The 26,231-nt window shown below is 34.5% G+C and overlaps 3 protein-coding genes across 3 annotated transcripts; 2 read left to right on the top strand and 1 right to left on the bottom strand.

Annotated features, from left to right (window-relative positions):
- The first annotated feature begins 1,181 nt into the window (after window positions 1–1,181).
- LOC130823424 (uncharacterized) lies at window positions 1,182–3,735 on the top strand. Its single transcript, XM_057688045.1, has 7 exons — window positions 1,182–1,362; window positions 1,444–1,528; window positions 1,583–1,881; window positions 1,963–2,041; window positions 2,102–2,513; window positions 2,592–2,735; window positions 2,815–3,735. The coding sequence occupies exons 1-7, from the start codon at window positions 1,182–1,184 to the stop codon at window positions 3,733–3,735; spliced, it is 2,121 nt and encodes a 706-aa protein (XP_057544028.1).
- A 4,795-nt stretch (window positions 3,736–8,530) lies between these two features.
- LOC130824204 (uncharacterized) lies at window positions 8,531–9,790 on the bottom strand. Its single transcript, XM_057689105.1, has 2 exons — window positions 9,356–9,790; window positions 8,531–8,940 (listed from the first exon to the last, which is right to left on the bottom strand). Exons 1-2 carry the CDS (start codon window positions 9,543–9,545, stop codon window positions 8,819–8,821), a joined length of 312 nt encoding a protein of 103 aa, XP_057545088.1. The 5' UTR covers window positions 9,546–9,790; the 3' UTR covers window positions 8,531–8,818.
- Window positions 9,791–11,844: 2,054 nt separating this feature from the next.
- Window positions 11,845–25,270, top strand: LOC130823915 (ABC transporter B family member 25, mitochondrial). Its single transcript, XM_057688743.1, has 20 exons — window positions 11,845–12,157; window positions 14,209–14,427; window positions 15,618–15,804; window positions 15,963–16,024; window positions 16,623–16,666; window positions 16,913–17,015; window positions 17,141–17,248; window positions 18,245–18,328; window positions 18,416–18,476; window positions 18,884–19,029; window positions 19,118–19,234; window positions 19,407–19,492; window positions 20,006–20,094; window positions 20,776–20,831; window positions 21,897–21,977; window positions 22,069–22,134; window positions 22,358–22,450; window positions 23,644–23,708; window positions 23,890–24,025; window positions 24,715–25,270. Exons 1-20 carry the CDS (start codon window positions 11,918–11,920, stop codon window positions 24,850–24,852), a joined length of 2,181 nt encoding a protein of 726 aa, XP_057544726.1. The 5' UTR covers window positions 11,845–11,917; the 3' UTR covers window positions 24,853–25,270.
- Window positions 25,271–26,231: the final 961 nt, after the last annotated feature.

Here is a 26,231-nt window from a genome sequence, read left to right on the forward strand (position 1 = left end):
TGAATTGAATAGTCTAATTGATACAAGTTATTAACATATAAGTTCTTTGTATTGAGGTCTCCTCACAAATTAACAGTCTTTTTATAAGAGTAGCTCTAAAAAACTATATGACGTAAAATCTTGTTAATTCATGCCATAACCTTAAAAGTCGAGGGGTGTTCGTGAGCAGGTACAGAATCAAACTTACCTCTAAAAATATAGATACGTGCTTAAAATTCCAAAAGTTAATTTAAACTAACATGTTTAATTTATTTACCACTATCGACCTATTTTTTTGAGGGGTGAAATTCGTGGGTAAATGAGATTTTTTTTCTTTTAAAATACTATAATTTATAAATTTTTATAATGCACCATTATAGCCATTGATAAGTATTTAACGTGAGCATCTTCATTTAAAATGATGTATAAACCCATCCATTTTCCAAGCAGCGGAACGAGCTTGACAGATAACGCAACCCATGAACCACTTTAATTAAAACTAGGTTCAAGCATGTGACATGGATAAGTTACTCATTATAATTATAGACTTTATATCTTATCTTTTACATAATTAAATTTAAGAAAAATTATCCAAAATAATCTTATTTATTGTTTATCTGCTGTGAATAATCTCTACTATTGATTATTCCTAAATAATCTAAATTTTTTATAGGCAAAATGTTAAAAAACTACCTAACATAAACCCCATTTTGCAAATAACTACCTTAAATAAAAAGTTTTGCAAAAAACTACCTTACATAATCCATTTTTTTGCAAAAGAGTACCTTGTAACGGATTTAGGCGTTTGACCGTCAGATTTAACCTTTGACTAGCACGTGCCAGGCACGTGGTCCCTTTAGTTAACCTAAATCGTCTTCTTTTCAATTCAGAGCATTCGAAATCGTATTCAATCCTGCCATTTCCAGCCAATCTTCCATTGTTGTAGCTTCATATTTCGCTCCCATCCACCTCGTAACTTCATCTCATTGAAATCTCTAAGCAAATCCGGTATGTTTCATCTCATTCCTGTAGCTATAATTTAAATTTTTTTTCGTTTTTCAGATTTGCTTCCTGTGCTGTGCGATTTTTGTATTGAATTTGTTGTTTCATATCTTTTAATTTGTAAATTGACTCTTGTTGTATCTGAATACTGTATTAGGGTTCTTAAAATTAGCTAAATCAATATATAAAAATTAGCTAAGATGAAGAAATTGACAATCCGTAAAAAAGCCAGTGATTCGAAAAAGAAGCAGTCTGAGTTGTCAACTGAGGTGGGTAATGTAACGGTAGATGAGGTGTTGATTGATAGTTCTGAGTTGGTTTTAGCAAATGTAGATGGTAATGCTGATGAGGTTGAGGATAGTAGTGATGATGATTATACATGTGTTAATGAAGATGAATATGAGGATGATTCTGATTTGTTTGCTGAAAATGTAGTTTATGGTCTTGATGATGTGTTTATAGATGATGAGGAACTTAGGTTGATAGTAGATAAGGAGGTTGATGAACAAAACAGCAGAGACATATACTTTAATGATGATGAACCGCAGTCTGATGATAATGATTTGAGTGCATTGAATGATGATGAGGAAGGTATATGCAGTTATCCTACATTCAACCCTGAGGTTGATTTCAAGGGTAAGATTAATTTGTGTTTAGGCCTTAAGTTTCCTTCGACATATGTGCTTAGAAAAGCACTAAGGTACCATGCTATTGAATGTGGTTACAATTATTATTACCTGCATAATGGTACAAATAGGATAAGTGTGTATTGCTACAACAGATGCGATTGCATGAAATCGAAAGGTAGAATTGTGAACTGTGTTTGTGGGAAGGAGAAGAAGTGTTATTTTAAGGTTCATGCCATGAAACTGAAAGACGAGGAGACAATTCAAATAAGGAGTTATTTTCCAAACCACACATGTGGTCACCAACACCAAAATAAGAAAGTCACTGCTTTGTATTTAGCTGAGAAATACATAGATGATTGGAGGGACAATCCAACTTGGGAATTAAAGGCGTTTAAGAAACGGGTTAATAGAGAGTTAGGTTGTGAAGTGAAGTATTCTAAGTGTTACATGGCTAAAAGAATTGCAATGAAAATGATATATGGTGATGCTAGTGAAGAGTATAGCAGGGTGTGGGATTATGCGGAAGCAATAAGGAGGTTTAGTCCAGGAAGCACTGCAAACGTTAAATGCATTGGAATAGACACACCCCCACCTTTGTTCCAAAGGATGTATATATGCTTGACAGCGTGTAAGGAGGGATTTGTTGCTGGCTGTAGGCCTATTATAGGTGTTGATGGGGCACATCTGAAGGGCAAATTCCCTGGGGTTTTGTTGACTGCTGTAGGTAAAGATGGGAACAATAATATCTTTCCCATTGCATGGGCTGTGGTTGAAACAGAAAGTGTAGAAACTTGGACTTGGTTTCTAAATCTTCTGGTAGAAGACCTTAGATCGGTAACTGCATCGAGTAGTTGGGTTCAAGTAGAAGTTGAAGCTTTCACCTTCATGAGCGATAGGCAAAAGGTAATTACTTGTTCACACATATCTTGTTTTAAATGTAACTAATGCTATAACCCTAATATTAATTTGTGGAAAATGTAGGGTTTGGTTGAAGCTTTGAACTCAGTGGTTCCTGAATGTGAAATTAGGTTCTGCTGTAGGCATATATGGGCGAACTTCAAGATCAAGTTCCCTGGAGAGTTGTTCAAACAACACTTTTGGAGTGCAGCCAGAGCCTACAACAAGGTATGGAATCATTTATGTTTATAGAATGTAATAAATATCTGACATAATGTCAAACTAATTAGTAACAATGTGTTTACAGAATCATTTTGATAGAGAAATAAATGTAATAAAGAATATTTCTGTTGACGCATATGAATATCTAGCTGCTATTCCTGCAAAACACTGGTCTAGGCATGCTTTTTGTAGTAGGAGTAAGTCTGGGATGTTGTTGAACAATGTTTGTGAGGCATTCAACAATGTATTAGTAGAAGCAAGGGGGAAGCCTATAATTTCTCTAATGGAGTGGATTAGGAGATATGTAATGCAACGAAGCGCAGCCAAAAGGGAAGGGCTTAGTAACTTTGAAGGTGTGTTGATGCCAGCTATCACCAAAATGATTGAAAAACATGCAAAAGAAATATACGGTTTAAGGGTAATCCCAGTGGATGTGTATGAGTTTGAGGTGGATGATATTGACGACTCTTACGTTGTAAACTTGGCCAACAAAACTTGCCATTGTGGAAGTTGGGACCTAATAGGGATTCCTTGCAAACATGTCGTTGCTTGTATTGTTCTTAGAAAATTAGATGCCAACGACTTTGTCCACGAAGCGTATCTCATAGAAACGTATCGAAAAACATATAGTCCAAAGTTTTATGGTATGCCAGGACACAAAATGTGGCCAACAACCACTTTAGCCAAACCACTTCCTCCACCATATCGAAAGATGCCTGGAAGGCCTAACAAGAGGAAGAGAAAGAAGGAAGTTGGTGAAGGTAAAGGAGGTAAGAAGGCTGTTAAAGAATTCAAGCAACGGAGATGTGGTAATTGCGGTGACCTAGGTCACTATAAAAAGGGCTGCAAGAATCCACCTAAACCACCACCAACAAAGACCCAGTCAAAAGGTGGAAGGCCTAAAATGGGATCGTCTTCTACTCAACAATCTAGCTCCAGTGGTCAACAACAAACGCAAAATGCTGCATCTACTTCATGTCTAATGGATCAAAATAGTCAAATATAGACTTAGAATAAAGTTGTTGTATTTTAGCAAATGTACTATGTTGAAATAAGAATGTAATGTTGTTGTACCCTGTTTAGCAAATGAACTAGTGTAGCAAATGAACTCAGAATGTTGTGCTTTGAATTAGTAATTGAATCAGTAATTGTTGCTATACCCTGATCAATATCTTGTGCATTGTGTGCTGTACTGTTTTAAGGTTGTTGCTGTACTGTGCATTGTGTTTGAATGTGTTTGACTAATACAGCAATATGTGTTTGAATGTGTTTGACTAATACAGCAATATGTGTTTGAATGTGTTTGACTAACACAGCAATGTGCATTGTGCAATATGTTGCTGTACCCTGATCAGTGAGCCTTGACTAAAACAGCAATATGTGCAGCAATGTGTTTGAATCAAGAATTGAACTGTGCATTGTGTTCTGCATGTACTGTGCATTGTGTGCAAGTGAGCCTTGACTAATACAGCAATATGTATGCATTGTGTTTGAATCAGTTTTTCCCATTGAAGTTGAGTATGCAGCAAGTCAGTTATTGAATCAGTAGTACTATTTGTTTGAATCAATATCTTGTGCATTGTGTGCAGCAATATGTGCAATATGTGCATGTACTGATCAGTTGTACTATGTGTTTGAAGTTGTACTAATAGCAAATCAGTATGAATCAGTTCAATTAAATAACTCAGACTGAACTGAGATTTGTGTATGAATCAATTCCTTAGTATGTACTGTATGCTGTATGCAAGTGAGTATGCTGTATGAATCAGTTCATAAGTGTTACTTGTTGTATGCTGTATGTAAGTGAGTATGCAAGTGAGCCATCTAACTGCAAACAATCAATGTTGAAAATCAATGTTACAAACACAGCAAACAATCAATATTGAAACCATCTGTATTGTTTAGTGTTGACACTCAATTTTCATACACTTTTGAGTATGCAGGAAATGAGTTCAATGAACTGAAATTGCTGTATGTATGCAAGTGTTGATTACTGTATGCAGCAAATCAGTTCATCAGTGTTACTTGTTGTATGCTGTATGCAAGTGAGTATGCAAGTGAGCCATCTAACTGCAAACAATCAGTTCATCATTGCAAACACAGCAAACATACGCAGCATCACATCAAACACAAAATCATACACACCAAACACATCATACACAGGAAGCACAGAACAATACCTGCAAAGAAAATTTAATGGAAAAAATAAGAAGTTCATTCATTCATTCAGAATCATCATGTTACAATATCCAAATCAATCTTACAATAAAGCTTAACTAGGTGCTAAACTTCAATTAGCACCCTTGATTAATACAAGAAAAGCCAATAGAAAACAAAACAAAAACCCTAAAACAAAGCTTCTAATCTGACTGTAATGCTCCCTCTCATTCATCCATTTCTTCTTAATCATTTTAATTTCTGAAAAAGCTTGTTCCTTTTCATGTTCCAAGCAAGATATCCTTGATGTCAAAATCTTGATTTCGGTTGCCAATTGTCGCTTTTCCTCCACAAGCTTGTTAGTGAGTTTTCTTTGCCAAACAGCCATTTCAGGTTCATCAACCCATTTAAACTTTTTGCAACCCCTCGATTTTGTATCAGGATCATAAAAAACGCAAGTATTAAACCTTCTTCCAGGATTTTCCTTCGTCCATGAAACCCTCCTTGCAAAGGGAACTCCACACCCATATTTTTCAATTGAAGAATTTTCGCTTGAAGAACAAGAAGACATAACTGATTAATTGGAAGAAAATGATGATCTTTTAAGGTTTTAGGGATTCGAATGCCAACGACAATGAAAGAAAGACGCAAGAGAAGAAGTATTAGGGTTTTTCGCTGCAAATGGGAGAAAGCAAGAATGGAATTGAATGGAAGGCTGTGAATTGAAAAGAAGACGATTTAGGTTAACTAAAGGGACCACGTGCCTGGCACGTGCTAGTCAAAGGTTAAATCTGACGGTCAAACGCCTAAATCCGTTACAAGGTACTCTTTTGCAAAAAAATGGACTATGTAAGGTAGTTTTTTGCAAAACTTTTTATTTAAGGTAGTTATTTGCAAAATGGGGTTTATGTTGGGTAGTTTTTTAACATTTTGCCTTTTTTATATTATTTACTGATAACACCCGTTTTCACATTTTAACCGACTACTATAGGCACCTACTAGCCGTTACACTCACTTCTTCACCTTTATGTTTTTTCGTTGGTCAAACCCTAATCCTCTTTGGTAGTATGTATTTATAATAGTCGTTTAAAATGTGAAAAAGTGTGTTTGCAAATAATATACAAAAGTTAAATTATTTAGAAATAATCAATAGTATAAATTATTCATAGCAAGTGGAAAATAGATGAAATTATTCAGGATAATTTTTCCAAAGCATATGATTAAGCAAATGTGAATTAATAACAAACTAGTGTTAGATCAATCTATGCAATTTAATTGATTGAATACCTTTTTCAATGTAGGAAACTTTACATTAGGCAATAAAAATAAATCAATGTTTTATATTATTTAGGTCAATCTAGCACAAGTAATCCGCCGGTTAATTTAATTGTGTTAATAATTTATTTTATTGACAATCACATGTCAATTGAAATTTTCCAAAATTTAAGAGCGTACTGTTGTGAAAAACGTGTCTCGGTGAGATGACTTCAAAACAAAAAGTCCATATACTACAATTTGTATTATTAGACTATTTAACCCATAATAATAATAATAATAATAATAATAAAAAACTAAATTCTTAATAGAGATTTGAAAATTTATAAATTCTCAATATCGTCCAAGTATACTCAATTGAGTCTAGAAAATACAAGCAAATCGAACCACTGAGATTCTCAACGATTGTACCAACAACAATCGACAAATCGACAACATCAATAGTTGTTCAAAATAAAAATTGAGGAAGAGTGTCCGCGATGCTGGTTTTAAAGTCGTCGACAATGTCAACAATTGTTCCTTCTTGCAATTAGCTTATAACATGTCCCAAAAATAGTAAATATGTACTAGCCCCATAACATTCCACAAGAGTATCTACAATGCACTAATAAATGTGCTCAACACTCTACATGATAATATAATATCTTTACGATGCGAGAAATATCAGGATTTTTTTTAAAAAAAATCTATAAAATGTGGCTGAGGCGATGTGATCTAGCCTTGATTTTGCACAATGCTACAAGTAGTCCTTTAAAGGCGACAAAAACTTAAAACTCGATAGCACATCATCACAAATCATCCCCAAAGAATTCCAAAAGAATAGCAACAGCAAAGAACCACCTTAACCTAGCTGTTCTTTCTAAGGATTCCGATGAGTAACTCGAGTCTCGAGGCACCCATCAGCTCATTTACATTTAACAATCCCAGAAAGGGAACACTTGTAAGAAAAGGGCTAGTTTATCTGGACCAAGAGACTTAAACGTCTGCCGAAAAGCAGTAGAAAGGCGAGTTTGTTTATGATATCATCAGGCACGATGCAACATGGTCGAATACCGTGAAGAGTACACCTCATTTCACTCACAAAATGTTCTCACCTCTCAATCAAGTTAAGCATCATTTACTCAACCCTCACGGATTGTTTTCGATATTAACTAGCTTCACTCACCAAAAGCATTGCAACCTGAATTTTATAAACTTAAAAAATTTAATCTGAACAATATGTTGCATGCAAACCCCTATTTGCACTAAAAGATATCCTACTTAAAAGAAATATAATCTAATAAAAAATTTATCTACTAATTTATCTTCTAAAGACTCTAAAAAATAACATGTAAAACTAAAAGATAAGGTATAAAAATCCAAACCCCTTGTCCGTCCGTTTCTGCTGTTAAATGTCGATTCTTGCATTTAACCTTTATTGAATTTGGCTAGCTTCAATTAAGAGCTCTAGAGTATGAGGACGTACAAAACATGTATAAACTTTGATCCTCCTTGTTTGCATTGACTCTTAACCAACACTTCTTCTCTATTTATGAATGCACAAACCCTACTCAAATTAGAACAAAAACTAAAGCTTATCATCATCATCATCATGCCCAGTGTATCCCGTTCATAGGAAAAACTATGATCAAGGTCTGGGGAGAAAAGAAAGACGACAACTCATACCTATAAAGAAGAGTGCGGTCAAAAGTCCTCGGCTCAAGATAGAAATCTACTACTTAATATAGTAATAAAGATAGAAATCTACTAAATGGGGGAACTACTTAATATAGTAGTTTGTTTCATCACAGACACATTTCTTAATTCTCCAAGTACATCTTTGCCTTAACTTGGATAATGACTAATGAGCCATTACCACACATAAACAAGCTAACCAAAGTGGCTATTGTATAATTAAACCCATGCACCGATGCATTATGATTTAGATTGGTCAACTGTTGCCAAACAAGCCTAATTGAATTAAGTGATTCTTATTGTCTGCAAAATGATTACTAACTTAGTTTTACTTAACATTTCCTAAATAGTCGACTTTCATTCAACCAAGATGACACGCCACAACCCAAGTCCTATTTGCCAAACACTTACATAAAAGAAGACTTACACTTAGGAATTGGTAACAAGGTATAATAAAGTAGTATAACACGAAAAAAAGGGCGCACAAACCGAACACAAATCACCAAAAAGAGAAACACTTGTTACAATGAACCTGTTAAATCGATCGATCGATTTAGAATCGAGTCAATTTCAATAGGGACATTTTCAAGTCGAGTTATTAATTGGACAGGCTGTTTCCCCTTGACTAAGTTATCAACCAAGAAAGCAGTGGTGAATCATATAAGAAAACCAACTTGAAATCAACAAATTCTATATTCCAAACAACCAACTTGAAATCAAATAGCAAATAAAACACAAAATTCTATATTCCAACAGCACCACAAAGGGCTGATTTAGAACTTCACATTCACATGAACTGATTACACAGCACGAAACAAGAATATTTAGACCACCATCACTGCAACACACACCATTCTCCAAAACATCATACAGAATGATCGAAGTAAAAGTGACATTTTCATTTCTCATAATACACTTATCCACTTCTTGTATATACAAAAAAACACTTCATTTAAAGTACTAATATCTAATTTTTCTGACCTCTAAACAGGAGGAATGTTAGAGAAAGAGAAACCCTTGTATCCTTTGTATGCATAGTAAGCTATTCTTGTGTAATAGAAACCTGGTAAGAACAAAATCCCCCCTAGTATTGCAAAGAATAGGCCTGTTTACAACCATTACAATCAAAAGATTAACAACCCATTATCAAAATTAATTAATTAGACAATACAATCAAAAGATTAACAACCCATTATCAAAATTAATTAATTAGACAAAAAACTACCCTAATAAGTTAACAATAATCCCAATAAAGAAATAGAAAATCAGGACCATTACAATCATAGAATTAAAAACCCATTTTCAAATTAGTCAATCAAACAAAAACCTACCTAAATTAGTTGAAAACAATCCCGATAAAAGAATAGAAAATCACGACCATTACAATAAAAAAATTAAGAACTCAATTTCAGAATCAATCAATTGAACAAAAAAATCCCCAAATACATTTAGAGTAATCCCAATACAAAAATAGAAAATTAGGGTTAGGTTTTTGATTGAAGAGAGAGAACATGAAATACCATGAGCTCGATCACCACCGACATGATTGGCGGCCATGAAAATACCAAGAACGATGCCGACAACACCAAAAACAAGGAGAGACAATGCAAGAGCGATCTCTTTAATAGGGGGTTTATTGCTGACGGCATAAGAGTTGTCCATCATCATATCTTCATCGGAAATGGAGAATGCGTGATCAACATACGCCATTGTTGCTCTTTCTGGAGCTTAAAACTGCTGAATTAGAAGATTGTAAAACGATTCTTTGACTGTTGTTTGGTGAGAAGTAGAGATCGAAGAAAGTGTAGTAATAGAGAAAAGGGATAATCGAGAGAGTTATTGCGTGCTTGATAAAGTCCTTCGCTTTGAATAGAAGTCTGGTACTTAATTTGGAGTATGATTTTTGACCTTTTCTTAGTTCAATGCATAGGCACATAGTTTCACTCTCAATAAGGGCGAGTCTAGATGCGTTAATCCATCATCGAGTTTGATTTCAACTAAAATTTTTCGAGTCAGTTTAAAGTTGAATTTTGTGTCAATATTAATTTTTATATAGTTTTCAATTTATTTTGAAGACGAATAAAAGTCGGGTTTGATAACAAGATTAAATAAATATCAGGTCGTTGGATTTATTTTAAACACCTCTAGGTAAGGAGTAGGCAGAGAAAGAAAAAGGCTATATGAGAACTAATTATAAGATTATATGGGTAGAATGATATTTGCTCTCTAATTGAGACAACGCCTAAATCTCGATATTTTCATTTAAAAAGTGTAATATGAATGAAAATATTAGAATTGGTGCATATTCAATTTGTTGGGTTATAGGGCAGGTTGAAGGGAGGGTTATGGAGCATACAAATTCTTACTTGAGATCGTCTTTGTAAGAGACGCGTCTCAAATGGGCATGCCCATTATTACTTAGAAAACACAACTACCAAAAAAACAAGCGCTGTGTAATTCTATTTGGAGTTGGTGTTATAACCTATTGAAGTTGGTATTATAACCTGTTAGAGTTGGTATTATAAGCTATTAAAGTTGGTATCTCCAAATAGGTTATAATACCAACTTAAATATGTTATAACACTAACTCCAAAGACCAACTTGAATAGGTTATAACACCAACTTCAATAGGTTATAACACTAACTCCAGATAGGGTCAAACGCACGCGTTAGTTTTTAGGGTTTTTTTTTAAATGTTGAACCTGGGCCTGGAGAGTCGTCTCTTACAAAGACGGTCTCTTAGGAGAGGCGCTGTATGAAGCGACAACGAGAATTAAATTTAGATTTCTCCTATCTAAACCAATTTATGCTTCAATTAACACAAGATATGATTTTAGTGTGGGCTAAGTCCATAAAAACCTACTCCACTTGTCATGATTTAGCTTTTTATTTTATTTAGAGTAAGATAGAGAATATTAATCGCTACAAAGTGAGATAATTATTCTTTCATATAAGTGGTAAGAAAATCTTACAACCACTAGACCAAATTCTCTTTTTATTTTAGTTTATTCTACATTTTTTCACCCTCATTTACAAATTTACTTTTATCCTAATTTTATCCACATATTAATTAAATTCACTTATTTTTTAGTCTAATTTATCAAACACGAGCTGATAAAATAACTTTAAAGTGATGTTATTTCAAAGGCACTTGAAGAATATAATAATGCCTAAATAAACCAAAATATGTGAAGATAACTACGACTCCATCATTATCATACACTAATTATGTCAATACATTAGTGATTTTTCATTTCACAAACTTTATATTTATATTAATAGTTTTGTATTCATTCACAATCCGTTTTGTAAAGGGAAAACTAGTTTTTTTTTTCATGAATGAAATGAGAGGTCTTTGGCAAAAACGGTTAATAGTTTATACTATTAGTAATGATTAAAATGACTGATTTGATCAATTAATATTGAACATGTTGATAGGAGCAGCTAGTTTATAAACAACCTATTCATACAACAAATCATTTCCAGGAACCATATATTTACACCAAAATAAATTAAAATTGTTCGATAAGCTAGTCTTAGTTCAACTATTCAAATGTAAATCTTTTTATATTTCCATTAGTACTTAAATCGGTATATAAGTTGTATATAAATCTAAATTGAGTCCAAATAAATGTAGAAATAGTTCTCAACGAATTTAAAATTGATTTTAGATCATGTAGTATGTCAAATCTATAGTGGATTTGGCAGTTCTAAGACGAAACTAGCGAATTTGAGTCTTAAATGGGTTCAAAGAAAGGGTCTAGATTCAGATTTAGGTCTGAAGATCCTACAACCAAATCCAGATCCATTTATATTTTTTAGATTCAAAATCAGAGTCATATCCATTAAGTTTCAAATATTAGATACAAAGCCAAAAATAAGAATGGATTAAGAACGAATTCAATAAAATTTTAGACCCGTAACCATCGGTATTAGTTTAACAACCGTTAAGTTAGAATTTGCCTACAAATACCTTTCCACAGTGAACTTGGACACTTTCACAACTTAGTGAGTATTTAGTATTGACAATTGATAAATAAGGGAGCTCATTTTATCTGCCCTATGAACAAATTTAGGGACCAATGACAATCTTGTGGAGGTCTTCTGCTACCATTAGAGCTTATGTTACCCATACACTTTGTTCGCCGGCGACATTCCGGCAGAATATTCCGGCATACTTTTCTAGGGCCATTTCTCATTCTTGCACTTCTCCCTCTTCATACTCTCTGTTCATGTCGCCGGTTTGCTTCACTCAAACGCATGCACTTTCATCATCTTCTAGCCCCATTTTCAAACCTAGCATATCGTTCTACTCTGATAAGGTTCTTTCTCTTTTGACTTTTTAAAAATATAATTGAGGGTTTTTGAGTTTTGTATGCTTAATTGAATTGGGTTTTTGAAAATTTTGATGTTTGATGTCAAAGTTGTGAATTTTGATTGTTATTAATTGGACTGCTGGATTGTAAATTGCATTACTCGGATAAGGTTCATTCTCTTCTGACATTTCTGAAGGAATTTGAGGATCTTTCTGCTTATTTATGCTTAATTGAATTGGGTTGTTGAAAATTTTGATGATTGATATCAAAGTTGGGAACTTGAGTTGTTAGGTTCTCTCTCTTTTGACATTATGAAGGAATTTGAGGATCTTTGAGTTTGTTTAGGCTTGATTGAAATTGGGTTGTTGAAAACTTTGGTTTTTGATTAACTTGTATCTTTTAAATCAATCAAAGTTGGGAGCTTTAATTGTTAGAGTTTTGAGTATGAATCACACTCTATTATCCATTTTATTTGTGATTATTATTTATTTGTAATTTGCTGTTTTATTGTCTTGTTGAACTTGCTTGTTATGGCTTGGTACTCCGTAGAGGTAAAGTCAGGACTTTATGTGGGGTGTCAAAAATTATTAAGAGTATAGGGTGTTTGACGCTTGAGCAATTATGTTATGTTGAGCAAGATCAATGACTATTGTGACTCAAACGTAAAGTAATTATATTATATGTACACTACATTTTCATTGATTTTTGAGGGTGAGCCGATGAGTTGTGGCCTGACTATTTCTCATTAGTAATTCTGCCACTGCTTGGTATCTGGTAAATGTTATAGCATCGTGTTCACTGGTTTGATTGACAAAACGAATTTGTGATTGATTAGCTGTTGGAAATTGGGATATTTTTTCTTAATTATTACTTCTATTAAAATGATTATATATTTCTTAATTTACGTAAATATTCTATATGAAAACATTAAATGGGAACATAGTAGTATTAGACTATAAGTTCCGTTGGATGTAGAATTTAGAAATGTATATGTGGGGTTGGTGGCATTGGTACGTAGTTTCTCTATGTAGCATACTGAAGCTCGGTAATACCATTTTTCTTTACTTGCCTTCTCGTGTAGTTGAAACCCTAAGATTTACATTATTCTACAATAGATATAATCCCAATGGGAGACACTTTTTAACACCCATGCTTGAACTATGGAGGTTGATATTGGGATTACGTACTTAACATTTTTTTGATGGAATTCTTCTCGAAGCATTTTGACTAACGAGAGTGGGATGTTCCTTAAAGTTGGAAGGAGGAAGGAGGAGGACGTGTGAGACATCTATGTGCAATATGGTAATGGATGCATAGTGGCATGTGTTGTGGTCTTGTTGCAACACCTTCAGGATTCATGCAAAAAGTGACACCTTATAGCTAAACAACTTTGTAGCCTTTCAATACCTTGGTTGGAAAACATGATTTGATTTAAGACTTGGAATCAATGTATAATGTCACTTGTGTACGAGTATGTCATATGGTTTACTTGAGAGGGATATGGAATATGAGCAAATTATTTTTTAAGGCTTTGCTACTCTAGTCCTCTTTAAAGCTTTAAACTATTTTTTTTATAATTGCTTTTATTATGTTTATTATTTCTTTCATTGCTTTGTTAAGTGACAATGTAGGTGTTACGCTGCTGTTTTAGAAGGGAAAAAGTACCCTCATAGCTTGGGTTGTCCATCACTTAGTCCCTATGTGTGATATGGAGGATAATCTTGATCATTTGTGATGGTTGTTTTTTTTTTCCTTTGTGCGATGCATTGCATCTATTTCTTCTTTTTAGATTGACTATTTTGATGGTTAATGTTTGTGCTTCATCTTCCTGATTTTTTGTAACGTACTTCCTCTTTGTTGACTATTGGATGCTTGGACCTTTTCTCGAAACGTCAGTAATATGATCCTTTATCTTCCCGCATCTCAATCTACAATTTGATCCTTTTCTCGCGAGACTTTGACCAGTGCTTCTCGAGACTTTATGCTGGGCGTAAATCATTTATTTTGACCGAGTTTCTCTGTGTTTTGATTTTCTCTTATTTGAAGTTGCTTTGCAGAGGATGCAGGTGATGGGGTATGCCTTGTTGTCCACTTCTTCCGGCGATGTGAATGGAGCAAAGCAGGTTATCAAGCAAAAAACTAGTCAGGAAGCTAAAGTTGATCAAGTTCCTGATGTGAAAATACTAACTACCCTGGTTAAGTACTTATGGTCAAAGGATAATCTTGAATTTCGCCTCAGGGTTCTGGCAGCTGTAGGGTTTCTAGTTGGTGCAAAGGTGTGTTTCCGTTTGACCTTTCCTCTATCTGGTTCGGTACTGTTGCTTTGGTTTCTTCGTTGTGGTTTTTCTTTTCTTTTTTTTTATAGAAATATTGGTTGGTTTTCTTCCCAAGCTACCTTGCTGCAAAACAATAAGGTCCACCCAAGACATGTGAGTTGATTCAAGTTTGTATTTGCTCTCAGTGAAGGCATTCATATTGGGGACAATACTCTTTCCCCCATCTAGAAAGCAATAAAAATTATTATGAGCAATTTTGTGAAAAGTTGAGCCTTAAGTGTGTGATGTGCACTTTTTAACCTTAAATAATTATCCGCTTGAGTATTTTGTAAAATTTTGAACCCTAGGTTTATCATACACTCATTCTTTTTGATAGACGTATGTATACTTATGTGTATAATACCTCTCTATATATAAGTTAACTAGACAAACCGAGAGCCAAATCGAGACCGCTTGTGCTTGAAACTTACATGCTCAGAATTGGACGAGCTCAAAACTTAAGGCTAAGAAACTCAACTGTGAGCTTGTTCCTTAGTTTAAGCTCAAGTTTTGACTTGAACTATAACATTTAAAATTTGTGCAGTAATGTTTCATAAAAAATTAACAAAGCTACGCTTCATTATGTAGATTAGTATGAATGTTCGTTCCTTCTTTAGATGGAATTGTGAATTTTATCATGTTAGTCTTGGATTTAGTGAGAATTTAGAAGTAACAATCTTCTAACAAAATCATGTCCAGATTACACATTTTGAAAATTTAATAGCATTATGTAAAATGTGATGATAAATATTTATTGAGCATTTTCGCGAGCAGTTGGAGCCAAGCTTAGGTAAGTTCGGTGTGACTTATTAAGCTCTCAAGCTGAGCCCAGATTTGAGTTGAGCTCACTCAAGCCCAGTGTAACATGATTTCCTAGCTAATTCCTTTTTGAATTCGTGATTCGCTCAAGTTTGCCCAAGAATAGCCCAAAACCAACCATAATTCAATTTTTCGATTCGCAATTCGCAAGGAGATTAGTGAATCATGTAACACTGCTCAAGCCCAATTTGACGGAGCCGAGCTCGAGTATTTCTCTAGGGCCCTAGCTCACTAACATTCCTATTGCCCAGATGCACCCTTTAAGTAAGGAGCAGAATCCTTTGATTGCGTTAAGTGTTAACCACGTTCTGTTGGTTATGTTTTTTTTGCAGGTTTTGAATGTTCAGGTGCCTTTTTTGTTTAAACTTGCAGTTGATTGGCTTACGACTGCAACTGGGAATGCCAGTGCTCTTGCTTCCTTTACAGCTTCCAATTCATATATGCTCGCTTTTTTTGTTAGTCCAGCTGCTGTTTTACTTGGTTATGGGATAGCACGTGTTGGTGCTTCAGCTTTCAATGGTACATAACATGCATACATCTTTTTGTGCTGGTCAACATTATTCATATTTCTTTCTATTTATTTTATTGGGTTATTTACGAGTTTTGGGTCTTTTATTTTGGTCATTTTAAATGATTAATGCTTTAAGTATCATTGTACATATACTTTGCTCTTGCAGAACTACGAACTGCAGTATTTTCCAAGGTAGCTCTACGGACAATTCGATCCTTGTCACGGAAGGTAAGTTTTCATTGCCTTAATATTTTACTTAGGCAATAAGTTTATTTTCTATCAATTACGCCGAAAAAGAGTTTCTAAAATCTTCAAACAATGGGAGAGGAATGCTCAGGTTTTCTGCATATATGACTGATGAAAGCAGTTAACTTGTGCTAAGGCTTGAGAAAATCATTTTGTTAATCTTTACTTGGGCTTCAGGTTTTTTTATGCGTGGTAGCTTACGTAAAAAAATGAAGAATCAGATCTGTTGCTCTATTATTTTTAGATATTAGATTAGATTTTCTGATGGTCGCCATCATCATCATCATCAACCCAATATCCTGCTCGAAAACCGGGTCTGGATGAGGGAAAGTGACGGAAAATCCATACCCGTACTCCCTTTAAATGGAGGACTCAAGGAATGTGGTCAATTTTCCAATGTTGAACTTAGAAAAGTATAAGGTAGTGGACATTTATCATCTTTTGAAGTAATTAGTGCTACCGCCTTGTCTGCTCTTGTGAAATATGCATAGGACTAGTTGGTTGTCTTGTTTACTACATAAACTGTACTGATGTCATTTTATAAATGGAAAAAAATCATAAAATATGTTGGTTTCTGCAGGTTTTCTCACATTTGCATGAACTTGACCTTCGTTATCATCTTAGGTATGTTTATTTTTTATTATTTTTGTTTTCTCGTTAGAATGGATGAACTCGTGTATGAAGTTTGGATTTGTTAACTTTATTCTATTGAATTAACTGTTTCTCTATATCTTTGTTAAATTGTTCTTAAGGATTGTGTCGGTAATACTTATTATTTACCAGGCATACTAATGTTTGCCATGCTAGTTGCCAATTTTCTTCACGAGTTGCTGACATGCTTCTCTTTACATTTCTTGTTCTGTACCTCAGTCGAGAAACTGGTGCTCTCAATCGGATCATTGATCGTGGTAGCCGTGCTATAAACTTCATTCTCTCATCTATGGTGTTTAATATTGTACCCACGATTTTAGAGGTATGTTCCTGCAGTTTTGATTTTGTGTCACCGTGATTCTTCACTAAATACAGCATGCTTTTTATTATACTCTCCTGGTTCAATTGAGTTCTTAAAAAGTGACATTTTGACCTATACTTTTTTAGATATCTATGGTGTCAGGTATATTGGCTTACAAGTTTGGAGCTCCATTTGCATGGATCACTTCCTTGTCAGTTGCTGCATATGTTGCTTTCACGTTGACTGTGACTCAGGTAGACTAACTCCGGAGTCTGGTCCGCCTTTGGTCTTTCCCTAATATGATTTTCAAGATTGTTTCTTTTTGTATTGGTGAATTAATACCGACTAATTTGTATAAATTGCAACTAATGAACAATTCAATCCTAAAATGTGTTGAGAACTTCACTCACACGACCCCTTTTCTCTGTTGACAACTTGACATGCATAATTTAGAAGGATGAATACAAAAAACGGATTTTTATTGATGCTTTTTAAAAATTAACTTTGCCCTTGCATCCGGAGAGTTTGTTTCTTGGATGAAAGACAATCACTGCCATACTACTGTTAGAGTGTATAACATATCCTGGGGCCTTAACGATCAGCGTAAGCTTTTGGTTGAGTTGGTTCCTTGACATGGTATCAGAAGCCAGTGTGACAAGAGGTCACGGGTTCGAATTTCAACCACCTCTCATTTAAAGTGAAAAATTTACCGCTAGGTATGAGGAGAGCTTGTGCTGCATCCATACTTCTATCCCAAAGGCTCTTGTGTGAGGGGGCGTCTTAGAGTATATAGCATATCCTGGGGCCTCAACCATCAGCTTAAGCTTTTGGTTGTGTTGGTTCTTTGACAACTACATCTAAACGAATATGCACTAGAAAATTTTGGTGAGACATCTGGTAGTGACTCTTCAATAAACAAATATTTTTCTCATCGCATAATCCACATTATGGGTCCGTTTAGATTTGGATGTTACAATATGGATTCTGCCTCTTTTTTTGTAATGTTAATATGGTATTTTGGTATGACATCTTAAATGGTATCTTGAGGTTGTATTTTTGTAAAAAAAGGTTCCTCTAGTTTTAAATACTTGCAAGCAGTATATATTTTAAATAAATGTGTTGAGACGAATCTAACAAGATACCAGTTATCTCTATTTTCTGTCACGCATTTGGTGAGAGAACAAGGTCAAAGTTTGCAAAAAATATAATCAAATCAAAATGTTGATTAATTCTTTTGTTTTCTATTGCAGTGGAGGACGAAGTTCAGGAAGGCTATGAACAAGGCTGACAATGATGCTAGTACAAGGGCAGTTGATTCACTTATTAACTATGAGGTGTGCCCTCATGTACTCCTTTTTACTTGTTATTTTTTAGCAATCCTAACTTGGTTTGATTGTTGATTATGGTTTTTTCTTTTCTAGACCGTCAAATATTTTAACAACGAGACGTATGAAGCTGAAAAGTATGATGAGTTTTTGAAGAGTAAGTCTCCATGACCAGTAGTGATGGTATACAATTGTGAAGTTTGAATTTTGGAATTTATTCTTTAGCCTCACTCTGACTGCCCATAATTGAAGGAGTTTCATTTATTATCATATACGTTACTCGAACTCTTCATTTTTTTTCACGTACCCATGTCCGATCCGTGATCCTTGGACGTTGGTATGACACTTAGAGACTTCATTTTAGACGTAAAATTGACTATTTAGACGTCCGACACTTAAACACGTACCAGTATCCAACATCAGTACCCGAGTCCAAGTAACATAGATTATCATCAATAAAATCAACCATCGTCATTTTTATTTTCTTAACATCCAAAATATTTATGAAAATGTTGTAAATTATGAATCATGATGCTGATTCGTGTGGTATTTCTGATTCATCAGGGTATGAAGATGCTGCACTGAAAACTCAACGCAGTCTTGCTGCTCTCAACTTCGGCCAAAATGTGATATTTAGCATAGCTCTCTCAACTGCTATGGTTTTGTGCTCAAATGGTATAATGGCCGGGCAGATGACAGTTGGCGACTTGGTATCTCCTTTCAAATTTTCATGTATGATTACTTGTTATGATAGATGGGCGTTTTTGTGGAGTGGCTACTTAAACTATTAAATTGCAGGTTATGGTAAATGGCCTACTTTTCCAGCTTTCACTTCCGTTAAATTTTCTTGGTAGCGTTTATCGGGAGACAATCCAGAGTCTTGTTGACATGAGATCAATGTTTCAACTACTAGAGGTAGATATAACGATATACTTCTTAGTCAACTCTGAAAATTAATCATCCCTTTTCCTTTGTGATGAATATTGCTTTTCTATCTGATTATTGATAGCTTTAGATTAACATTTGAATGCGCTGGCATCTATGTGCTGTATCTTATGAAGGTTTTCTCTATTTATTCTTATTGCAGGAAAAGGCTGAAATCAGTGAGAAAGAAAATGCAAAGCCTTTGCAGCTGAATGGGGGCAGTATTCAATTTGATAATGTACATTTCAGGTGGGAAATAAATTTCATGCAAGATGCCTTGGTAGAGTAGAACACCCGCTATTTTCTTCTCTATTCTTTGTTTCTTATTGCAATCTCTTTCTTATTGCACCTTTACATCGGCCAGCTGGGTCTCGGCCACGCTAAAAATTTAATCCTTAAAAATCTTATTTGGCCCCCTCAAATTTGTTTTATTCATTTAGTTTAATATTAATTGGCCCACCAAGATCCTATACTTGTTTAAGCAATGGCATTTCTGATAGCTGGCTATTAAGGTTATGTACTTGGTTAAGCATCGTTTATTTGGATTGTGTTTTACTGAAGTGAGATCAGGGATCGTATCTTTTCTGATATTTGTGTGTTTCCTATATGATACTTCATCTTCTTATAAAAAATTTCATCTGAAGCAATTATAGTAGAAAGTTACATGTCCAGAATTAAGTACTACTGTTTTGGTTGAGAATTTCTATCTAGAATTCATTTTTTACTTGTCTTATCTTTGTGTGAATCTTCTGCCAATGACAGTTACCTGACTGAAAGAAAGATACTTGATGGGATATCATTTGTTGTGCCACCTGGACGAAGTGTGGCTATCGTTGGCACTAGTGGAAGTGGTATGCCTATTGTTCTATGTTAAACATCATGTCCCTTTTCTCTTGTGTACTTCCCCTTCTCTCTAGTCTACATATGGAGAATCTGTTTTGAAGAATCATCTCATATGAGATGAGAATATTGATTCAATATTACTTCAACTATGGTTATTAGAATGCTATAATAATACCTCTTAGGTTTTTGGCCTTCGATTTTATGTGTGTAGAACTTGAATAGGTACTGCTTTAATATTGAGTTTAGCAGAATGCTATAATACCGTCTTTCATAGCAACCCTGATGTTTTCTCTATGAGCTACTTTTGTGAGAAACCGTCTTTTGATGAAACAACCTCAAAATAAGGAGCCCATCTGCTAATAGCTGTATTAGTTGGCCTATTCAACTCATTTATGGAGAGCGTCTCACAGTAAGACCATCTCACACAAGAAAATATGTTTCTCTATTAAGGTGATTTAACCATAGCTTTCCCTGAGCCTATTTAGGAATGAACTCGTGAATATTTGTGTACTCTTCACTAACTAGATGGAATAAAGAAGACGAACGTAGAAAACTTTTGCCGTTTCTAACTGTTGATATGTAAGGCGGTATCTTTGATTATGATATAACCATTAAAATGATTTTTTTATATAAAAAATCCGCTGCCTATTGGATTCATTTGGATACCTGATTTTTGATATAATTGGCAGGCAAGTCAACCATCCTCAGATTGCTTTTCAGATTCTTCGATCCTCATCATGGACATGTAAGGAACTACTTTTTTTATGTGATCTTTTACATATGATGTTGTAGAGCTTTTCTGTTATCAAGTATTTCACCCAGCGTTGCATAAGTCGCTAGTTAATTTGCTTTTTGGATTTGCAATTTGCTCAAAATGGCTCAAAAATAGCCAAAAACCGACCATAATTCGCTTTTTACGATTTGCGAAAAGATTGGCGAGTCATGTGACATTGATTTCACCCTTTTTTGAAAGAAACTACTAAGATTTCTCTTGGAAGTGCATCGTCTCCTAACCTTTGTTTTCTATCACCAACTTACCGTGGGTTTTTGAATAAAGACTTCTAGGTAATATACCCTGCTATGAAGCAGCTCATTAGGGTTTGTGTTGAAAAGATGAAAGTAGACAAAGTCGCATGGCCTGCAACTGAAATCATCTGACTAGTTAACGAGAACGTGCAACTGTCAGAGAAACTTTAAGTATGCCGAGATTCGTATAATATTGTAGTCTAAATTTATAGTAAACTTAGAAGCATGCTAGGGTGGAAATCTATAAGAATACAATTTGTATCCTTAGAATTTTTATAAATGTGCTGGCTTTTGAAAAGGTTCCAGACCATTAAATATTTGGTGTTGATTTTGTTCCATGGTGGTCCAACTTTTTTTTTTGGAAAAATTGACATTAATAATTCAACCTTTTGCTCGTCTGCTGTGAATAATCTCACCTTTAGACTATTTTCTAATAATCCAATATTTACCTATAGTTCGTTGTGAATACTCTAACCTTCGTCTGAGTTTGCTGACATCTTCCCGTATTATTACCTATTATTAGTAATATGGTATGTTGTGGGCAAATGTATGAAAAATGTTAGATTATTATAAAATAATCCAAAGGTGAGATTATTCACAGCGGACAGGTGAAAGGTTGGATTATTAATGTCAATTTTTCCAAATTTTTTTCCATTTTTTGTTTGTGCATGACTTTTGCCTTTTTGAAACCCGCTCTCTTTTATGCTTTGTAAACTTATTGCTGCCCACTTATGAGTCTCAACTCTCAAATTATTATTCTTAAGTAGTTTCTTTGACCTTACAGATAAGAATTGATGACCAAGATATAAGCGAGGTTACTCTTGAAAGTTTACGGGAATCTATAGGTGTTGTGCCACAGGACACGGTAAGTTAGGAAACTTCCTTAATGTTCCGGTTGATTGTTATTAAACTTCTATCTACTGCATGTTTACTGAGCAACTTGTATTTGGCCTTAGGTACTTTTTAATGACACAATATTCCACAACATCCATTATGGCCGTCTGATGGCAACAGCAGAGGAGGTCCGCAACATCACCTTTGTATTTTATCAACAGAAACTCTTGTAAGAGACGGTCTCTCGTTGAGACGGACTCAAAATGAGCTCATATTTACATAATGTGTATTAATTGGGCTATTTAACCCATGTATGAAGTACGTCTCACGGTGAGACCGTTTCATGCAACAATGTGTATTTTTATCGATGTATTTAAGTAAATTCTTTGTTTAATCTTTTATGTGGATCAGGTATATGAGGCTGCACGGCAAGCAGCAATTCATGATACTATCATGAATTTCCCTGAGAAGTATTCAACGGTTGTGGGGGAAAGAGGTCTAAAGGTCAGTCTGCTTTTATTTTCTAAAGATATAATTTGGTTCGCACTAAGTCTCTGATGGCATTATAATCAAATTTGAACGAGAGGATATACAACTTTGTCTAATGGGCTCTAAAGTCGTACTTTGCTCATCACAGATTAGTTTTATCACTCATTATATGCCTGTTTTGTCGGGTTTGGTGTGGCCAACATGTCTTGGAAGTAATTGAGCTTAAAGAGTTTGTTCCTATTGTCCTGTTGCGACAGAATATTAGAACAGGGAAGAATTAAAGGGGAGAAATTTGAAAAGGTTAAATAAAAGATTTCGAGAATATCTGTATAGGAGAGGAACTTCTAAGCCAAGCAAATGTTGCATGTGACACGTCTAGTTGTTGACGGCATAGATGAAGTAGGGGAGATAGCAATTGCTTTTTTTGTTAATTTTTTTAAAAGGGGCTGTATTAGGTTACTTATCTATCTCTTTGAGATTGCTACCGAAGTGACATTTTCCCTCAAAATTACAATATGTCACTATCAATAGCAATCTCAAAGGGACGAGGGACTGCATGGAATAAAAACTACCCTGTTACGTTACGTAATGTCCGTTATATAACATGTTTGAAATTTTCCGCGATATTAAATCCCGTTGTACAACGGTGCATGAAATTTCACCGTCACAACGCCAAGCAAATGTTGCATGTGACACGTCTAGTTGTTGACGGCATAGATGAAGTAGGGGAGATAGCAATTGCTTTTTTTGTTAATTTTTTTAAAAGGGGCTGTATTAGGTTACTTATCTATCTCTTTGAGATTGCTACCGAAGTGACATTTTCCCTCAAAATTACAATATGTCACTATCAATAGCAATCTCAAAGGGACGAGGGACTGCATGGAATAAAAACTACCCTGTTACGTTACGTAATGTCCGTTATATAACATGTTTGAAAGTTTCCGCGATATTAAATCCCGTTGTACAACGGTGCATGAAATTTCACCGTCACAACGCCCTGTTGACCGTTACATAACGTGTAACACCTGTTATTTTACTGTTATAACGATATTTCACCATTATAATGTTTTGTCTGCCTGTTAAAATTTTATTAATACCCATTAAATTTAATTATTACGATCACTTAAGTTATAGTTACTCATAATTTGGATTTATTACTACTTTCCGGGATTTTATTTGTTCACCACTTGAATTCACTTTGCATGCAGTTGAGTGGTGGTGAAAAGCAGCGTGTCGCACTGGCTCGTGCATTCCTTAAATCTCCGTCCATTCTGTAAGTTCTCTGTTTACATGTAGTTTATGCGCAATTTTTAGTGAATTACTTGTAATCATTCGTGATGTGCTGTATGAAGATTGTTTATTGTTCAAAGCCTTTGCCCTCTACATATCAAGGAATACATACCTCGAAATAGGCAGGTTCTTAGACTAATGCATTCATATTTTCATCTGTTCAGGCTTTGCGATGAGGCTACAAGTGCGCTAGACAGCACCACAGAGGCAGAAATTTTAAGTGCTTTAAAGTCGCTTGCTAATAATCGGACCTCCATTTTCATTGCTCATCGGCTTACAACTGCTATGCAATGTGATGAGGTAAGTTTCACTGTGGTCAATGGATGTAAATGTTGTACTAGTTTTCTTTTGTTAACTTTTTGAACCGTCACTCTCACCATTTCCTGTTCTTAAAAATGCCCCTAAATTCTGGAACATAGGTAAAAATCAGTGTAACATAATTCGTTTTTTGAATTCGGGATTCGCTTAAAAGTGTTGATAAAAGCCCAAAACCGACCATTATTCGCCTTTTTCGATTCACGATTCGCGGGGATATTAACAAATAATGTGACATTGGTAAAAACTAAAAGAATACAAAAAGCCTCAAGGGTTAGTGTGGTGAATAAGTTTCGTTTTTCAAATCATGGGTACCTCCCATACGTAACTTTGCAACTAAGCTAGGCATTCACGTAACGATTAATATATCAATTTTACTGAAAAATTTTATTCGTGTTAAAGAAACATACACATATTCATCCTGGTTGAGTCACCGGCAATTCATGTTTGCATACTATCTATTTCTAACATCACAAATTCTTAATGAGACCGTCTCATGGTGAGACCATCTCTTTTGGGCTGACGCATGTACATTTACCGTGTTAAAGTAATCATTTACATTTTTAAAGTAATCAATTAGAGAAATGAACTACTTATATAGGCCCGTCTCACCATGAGACGGTCTCATACAAGACGAGTTGTTCTAACATTAGTCGTCAAATTGTTGCATTCAGATTGTAGTCCTAGAAAATGGGAAGGTCGTTGAGCAGGGACCGCATGATGTCCTTTTGTCGAAACCAGGTAGATACTCACAGCTCTGGGCTCAGCAAAACAGCTCGGTTGATTTCATTGATTCAGCAGTCAAGTTATAAACCAAGGCACAATCGAGGAACGCTTTTACGGTTTTATCTGCAGATCAAATTACGTAATTGGTGGTTATTCATGTCATGATTCAAAAGAAAAGGTGTACAAATTTGAAAAATCCGGAATAAGAGCCGAAATGCTAGGAATGATGAACAGCATGAACGATAACAAACTTCCTTTTGTGATTTTGTATCTTTCGGAAAACTGCTCACTTGGGCTATCGCCTTTTTTATTTTCTTTTTGAATTTCAGTTCTTGTATAGATAGATCTTCACAAATCAAGCCATTTTTTGCATTTTTTTTCGTTCTTAGATGTATTTTAACACGATGAGAGCACATTAACTGTAAAGATACCCTACATGGTTGAGGGTGTTTTTGTCGGCGTTTACAATGGCAGGTTTTGATGTGAATTTGAGGTTTGAACAAATATCATGAGTTGCCCTAATGCATTGAAGTAGTTAGTTAAATTTTAATAGGAATGTCTCTTAGCAAATTCAATGGTCATCCTTATGTTTTCTTCAACAATTTCATTTTTTTCGTAAAATTTATTTCAATGCATTACCATTTCAAAATATTACCATGTTGATATGATATATTTCATGAAAATTTACATTATAAATCATTCTTATTACCACCAAGTAATACCGATAACCAAACAAACCATAATTTTCATGATCGAGGGAGGTTTTTAATTGTTCTTTTTGTATAAATGTGTAGTTTCATATTCAAACGTTGTTTTACGATTGATGGAAAAAAAGCATGGGGTGAAGAAATTTATAACTCAATATAACTACGGCTAGTCTGTTGAGAGACCGTCTCTTTTAGTGACATATCTTAATCTCAGCCATAAAAGATTAACATTTACTTATCGTATTCTTAATGTTTACTGACATTATCCTTAATGCTTACAAACTGTATCCTTAATGCCTACTTTTTCTTAAATGTTTACTTACATCAATCTTAATACCTACTTATAATATTTTAAAAAATATATAATGAACCGGCCCTATTAGAAATGGTCTTCAAGAAGACCGTCTTTCACAATAATTTGTGATATAACTAGGGGGCATGCTATGTGATAAATTAACACCGAAAATTTCATATATATTTTTCTCTTATCACAATATACTAGTGAGAAATTTATTATTCTCTTTAAACATATTTATTTAGTTTATATACTAAATTTTAAGTGTATAGAGAGATTATTTGAATTTCTGTGAATTACACTAATTTTCGAGTACTAATATGAGAAAAATATTATAAAAGAAAAGTTTACATTTGCTTACAAATATAATCTTGCTATTATTTGTAGCATTCTTACTTATATATTTTATATACACATTCCACATTTCTTCAAAGCATGTAGAAGCAACATGATATTCAATCAT

This window comes from Amaranthus tricolor, chromosome 9, assembly GCF_026212465.1.
Source record: "Amaranthus tricolor cultivar Red isolate AtriRed21 chromosome 9, ASM2621246v1, whole genome shotgun sequence".
NCBI classification, from domain to species: Eukaryota; Viridiplantae; Streptophyta; class Magnoliopsida; order Caryophyllales; family Amaranthaceae; genus Amaranthus; species Amaranthus tricolor.

What these genes read in the sequence shown, in the direction of transcription:
- LOC130823424 (XM_057688045.1), top strand. Translation starts at nt 1,182, where the DNA reads ATGAAGAAATTGACAATCCGTAAAAAAGCCAGTGATTCGAAAAAGAAG. An exon ending in TTTAATGATGATGAACCGCA is followed by an intron (nt 1,529 to 1,582) that starts GTCTGATGATAA and finishes AGGTATATGCAG; the next exon opens with TTATCCTACATTCAACCCTG. An exon ending in TCATGAGCGATAGGCAAAAG is followed by an intron (nt 2,514 to 2,591) that starts GTAATTACTTGT and finishes TGGAAAATGTAG; the next exon opens with GGTTTGGTTGAAGCTTTGAA.
- LOC130824204 (XM_057689105.1), bottom strand. Translation starts at nt 9,545, where the DNA reads ATGGCGTATGTTGATCACGCATTCTCCATTTCCGATGAAGATATGATG. An exon ending in CGGTGGTGATCGAGCTCATG is followed by an intron (nt 8,941 to 9,355) that starts GTATTTCATGTT and finishes GGTTGTAAACAG; the next exon opens with GCCTATTCTTTGCAATACTA.
- LOC130823915 (XM_057688743.1), top strand. Translation starts at nt 11,918, where the DNA reads ATGACAATCTTGTGGAGGTCTTCTGCTACCATTAGAGCTTATGTTACC. An exon ending in ATTCACTTATTAACTATGAG is followed by an intron (nt 18,329 to 18,415) that starts GTGTGCCCTCAT and finishes TTTCTTTTCTAG; the next exon opens with ACCGTCAAATATTTTAACAA. An exon ending in GTGTTGTGCCACAGGACACG is followed by an intron (nt 21,978 to 22,068) that starts GTAAGTTAGGAA and finishes ATTTGGCCTTAG; the next exon opens with GTACTTTTTAATGACACAAT.